The sequence below is a fragment of the Pygocentrus nattereri genome, chromosome 2 (genome assembly GCF_015220715.1).
Source record: "Pygocentrus nattereri isolate fPygNat1 chromosome 2, fPygNat1.pri, whole genome shotgun sequence".
Lineage (NCBI taxonomy): Eukaryota > Metazoa > Chordata > Actinopteri > Characiformes > Serrasalmidae > Pygocentrus > Pygocentrus nattereri.
This window is the reverse complement of record NC_051212.1, coordinates 19,569,447-19,574,210: the sequence shown is the minus strand read 5'-3', so window position 1 is coordinate 19,574,210 and position 4,764 is coordinate 19,569,447. Positions and strand designations below refer to the sequence as shown.

Genomic DNA, 4,764 nt, shown 5'->3' with positions numbered 1-4,764 from the left:
GCCCTTTCCTCCACAATATCAGAAGGTCAACCTGACAATCAGTTTCTCAGACAGCTTTATTTTTCATCCCAAGAAAAGTGCAAAATTACATCATTTCAAGACATCACATTTATCACTCACTCACATTAAATCACAGCCTCACCAAGTGTTTCTATGCATATAAAACAAGAATTTCTGTAAAAAGGGAAGTGTGATCCCCAACACTATTATCATCTGCCAGACATGACTGACCAACTCTACCCTCTACACCATATCTCCAGTTTTCTTCCACTGCTCCATCTCAACACTCCAGGCCAGAGTGAGGTGGTCAAATAGTCAGGGGCCTGTGTACCAAAGAGAGGTCCAACTTCAGAGAGCCATGGCAAGCCAGCCAACGATAAAAAGTACACCACCAACTGGTGCCAGCTTGGAGAAGGAAGGGTCACCTGTAAGGGCCTGATGGTACAGGGGGCCACAGAAACATCCCATGCCAGCCAGAAGGACAGTCCCAGCCTACAGACAGAAATGAGACATTAGGTCTGGAAAATGACGTCTCAAGATGTGTAACATACTGTTACTGAAATATGATTCAATGCACAAAAAAAAAAAACCCAAAACAACAAAAAAACACATTGTGATCTTCTCCAGAAGGTATAATTATTGCATAACTTTGTTTGAATACTGATCCTTTCTAAACACATCCACACAATAATATTTCACATACAACACTGAACGTTAATGTTTTGGTAAGTGTGGACTTCTATACTTTGTCATGTTCATGTTTACTGCATAGTATGTGTATATACACATACTTCTGTGTAGTTATTACTAGGCGTACATATACATATATACAGTAGCTACAACAACTATATCTACATTTGTTATATATTTAAAGTTAACAGACATTTCTACCTCTGTTCTTCACAATTCCCTTAGTGCAGTCTGGTCAGAATTCTACTCTATGCTTTTTCTACAGTCAATTTGTTGATGTGTTAAAACTGCTTTTATCTGAAACAAACACAAACCCAATTTAAAAAAAAAAAAGAGTTAAAATACAAATACATTTTGATTTGTAAACTGTTTAGTACAGATATTTAATTGAAAACAGCACAAAGAAGAGATATTTAACATTTCATCAGCTTTACTAAAGTGTTATATCAAGCAAGAGTTCTTTTCTTGTGTTCTTTTTCAACTACAACAAATAGAGTCCCCAGTTCCCAAACGATTACTGCACACTGTTAAAGATTTTGTAATACAGTGGTAAACATGCCCCTTCCCCAACTTTTTTGGAACATGTTCCAGGCATTAAATTTAAAATAAGCAATACACAAAGTTAAATAGCCAAAGTATTAAATTTCTTGCCTTTGTGCCATTTTCAATTGAATAAAGATATAATGATTGTTGTCTGTTTTTTCTATCCTCCCAACTTTTTTACAATTAGGTTTTTCACTTTATTAAGCAGTTTCCCAATGGTTAAATGGTAAAGGTGTCCAAATGCTTTTTGGGGGCCAGTGTATTCGCTATATTCCTTTGCTATTACTGCACCAATATTTCCCCTTGAAAATTTAAACAAGTCTGTCTGCCTGTCTGTCTATCTATCTATTGAGTTATCTATCTATGGCGCTGATTTGCACATACCAGAGCTGGCTTTCTGCACCGAGAGGCTCCTAACAGGGCCAGACTGTGGTAGAAATGATAGGTATTGGCAGTGCTGTACAGCTGAAGGTAAAAAAAAAAAAAAATGTTAAAGGTTAACTTGTTAGGTTCACCACTGAAAGGCACTGTCCATAAATCATTATACTACACAAAATGTACCTTTATACTTTACTTAAGTGCTTGACAAACATACTTACCTCTTTCTGGTAATCATCTCTGTTACTCAGCCTAAGGCCTGAGACAAAAAAAGAACTTTCATTAGGCAAGGGCCATATTTGCTGTTATAAATTATATCACATTACTCATTGCTTCACAGTGTACTGATATCAGTACTTTGACAACATTATAAAGAGAGTAGTCCTGTCTAATCAGACCTAGAACAGCGCTGTATGTGAAATGTTGAATAAAACTCATTGTACTCAATCAGTGTTTTAAATGTGGCAATACTGATTCTGTCTTTGTGTGACTCAGCTGGCCAAACCTAGAACTAAATGTCATGATACATATACATCATGAAAATGTGTTGACTTAGGCCTGCTGTGATATTATGTTCCAGCCTTTCCTCCTGCATTACTGAGAGTAACGCGTCAGATGCAGAAGCGACGGCACTGTTTATGTCTCTCTCCACTGTAATGAGTTAAAGCGCTAAAGCGTTCACCACCCAGGTCAAGCAGAGCTCCTCTGCGCATGCGCACACCGTTGTTGCTGTAACTGACTGATAAGAAAAGTTACGCGATATTCTGCAAGAAGCTGCCACAACACGAGGTTTTCTCCGAGAACCGACCCACAGTGAGGACTACCCGACCCGATGACCTTTAGCTCTTCCCCTAATCTGGTTTATGAAACCCCGCTCTGTGAAGCAGGTCGTGGGTCAGTAACTAAACTAGTACGCGAGTCTGATTACCGTGAGCTCCGTACGCGCCGGCGGTGACCGCCAGAGCCCCGCTGAGAGCCGCCAGCCTCTGCACAGCTGAAGACGCGCTCATAGCTGCTGTCTGCGTGAGGAAGAGCAGAGAAACAGAACCAGCCCAGCAGAAACACCCGCCTCCGCCTCCGCCTCCGCCTCCGCCTCCGCCGCTTCCTGCATCCGCTTCCATCAAGCGGAGCCAACATGGCGCCTCACGACCCAGTTTCACGCTTCCGCCGCTGCCCTGCTGCGTGAACGCCGGGTCAGCTCGGCCCCGCGCCGCCGAGCCGGAGGGCTGTCAGGCTGGCTACGCTGTGCGGTAAACATGGGCAAAATGACGATGTGTTATTATTGTACATAGCCTGTCGCAGCGAGATGAGAAAGGAGGTAATAAAACCGAAACCGGCTCCAGAATCGGCTGTTCCGCTTTAACAGGGCGTCTTTCTTTGTGCACCAAAGATTTGAAACTGGCAACCAAAACATATTTGACAGACTCCTTTTATAACGTAATGAAAAAGATCAGTAAATAAATAAAATGTATTTGTTTAGCGTCCAGGAAGCGTTTATTACTGTCTTTAATTGCATTGTTTTTCTGGAATGTTCTTTGCACCATTTTCATATTATCTTGATTGTTCTGCTTTTATTCTGTTTTTTATAAAGCACTTTGAAAGACGTACAACAACAACAATAATAAACATAATAAAATTATTATCATGAATAATAATAACAATAATAAATTATATACAATGAATATAATATAAAAAAAATGAAAATCATCAAATCATAGTTTTTCATAGCCAACCTGAGATCACTTCAACCAATCAAGTCATATCATATAATAGAAGAAATTCTTGGTTTTCTATATCTGTCATGAGGTCATGAAAATGTCATGACTTTTGCCCAACTCGAAAATGTCTAGCTATTTTTGGTTACTCTGTCTGATATTCTGTATTGGAGCACGTCAGTGAGGATGTTCTAATGACTGAGAGGTTCATAATATGACAAAAATGATGTGCTGAAAGAAAAGCTAAGAATAAAATATGACATTTTATTGTCTCTGTTGAGCTTTAAATAGCCTAAAAGATATTTAAACACACTTATTTTACAAAAATAGAACATTAACTGAATCACTGGAAAATCTGGAAAGAAAAAGCCATTATAGGTTGGAAAAATAAATATGCCACATAACCACAAAGGTTGACTAAGCTATGAGCTACAGGTTTAGGGCAGTGTACACTGAGCTCTTCAGAAAAGATCACCACCAGGAGGGGGTTTATAATGTCCACCAAGGAAGAGACATTTACAAAAAAGACTTTTTCCAAATGAATAAAGTATGTCATCTGTATTATAAAACTGGAGATACATTTCTCCAGGCCCGAACCAACAGGTAACAGATTCTCCATTCTTCCTAGCTTCATATCGACCTACACAACCCCAATTGAGTGTTTAAAAATCAAACAGCCCTTTTTACCTTGGCTGTTCAAAGGCCGAGCCCTAAAAATGTATAATTCATTCAGCGAGCTAAATTATATGAATGTGATTTTTATGAATTATTAATAATCTGCCATTTCACTGAAAAAAAGTTATTAGAGAGGCTTGTACAGGCCTTTGCAGTCTTAGCCCAAAATAGCAGTGGATAGTGTGCAGATCCGACTGTCGTGTTAGACTCCATAAAACCAATTATACTCGCATAATAAAGTGCAGAGAAAATGCACAGCGGTTTTATTTCCCTCTGCACTTGTTTGGGGGGGGGATGGGAGCTTCATGTTTATTTAATTCCATCTCTTGGCAGTGGAATTCAGAAAGGTTAGATTTCAGAGATTCCAGTGGGGGGCGCTGTTTTACTAAACCCCTGAAGAAAGTGAAGCCCTGTATGTAAGTCTGAAAAAAGAAGGAAAATTCATGATCGTTCAACACTCATTCTTTAAAGAATCCTGTCCTAAAGACACATTTCAGTCCCTTTTCATAATTAACACATTTTAATTACAGACTAATTAAAAACAAGCCTGTTAGCTTTATGTGCACATCTGGGCAAGTCTGGCCTGAGGTGAAAAAGGACGTAGACATGCAATCATTCAGCTTCTGCTTGACTGCGAATTGATTCACACACACCACGCATACACACACCGTACGTACACATACATATATACACAACATGTCCAAAAGTACCTAGACACCCCTTCTTATTAGTGAACATAGTGGTGCCAATAGAATGGGAAGCT

General features: G+C 39.3%; 1 protein-coding gene across 1 annotated transcript; it reads right to left on the bottom strand.

The window, feature by feature from the left end:
* Positions 1-38: 38 nt before the first annotated feature.
* tmem256 (transmembrane protein 256) lies at positions 39-2,747 on the bottom strand. The gene is made up of 4 exons (XM_017710245.1): positions 2,540-2,747; positions 1,833-1,870; positions 1,618-1,698; positions 39-492 (listed from the first exon to the last, which is right to left on the bottom strand). Exons 1-4 carry the CDS (start codon positions 2,730-2,732, stop codon positions 349-351), a joined length of 456 nt encoding a protein of 151 aa, XP_017565734.1. The 5' UTR covers positions 2,733-2,747; the 3' UTR covers positions 39-348.
* Between the last annotated feature and the right edge of the window lie 2,017 nt (positions 2,748-4,764).

Excerpts from the sequence above, each read along its gene's own strand:
- tmem256 (XM_017710245.1), bottom strand. The coding sequence starts at position 2,732 with ATGGAAGCGGATGCAGGAAGCGGCGGAGGCGGAGGCGGAGGCGGAGGC. Across the intron at positions 1,871-2,539 it reads CGGCGCGTACGGAGCTCACG|GCCTTAGGCTGAGTAACAGA; the intron begins GTAATCAGACTC and ends TTTTTGTCTCAG. Across the intron at positions 493-1,617 it reads GGTGCAGAAAGCCAGCTCTG|GCTGGGACTGTCCTTCTGGC; the intron begins GTATGTGCAAAT and ends TTCTGTCTGTAG.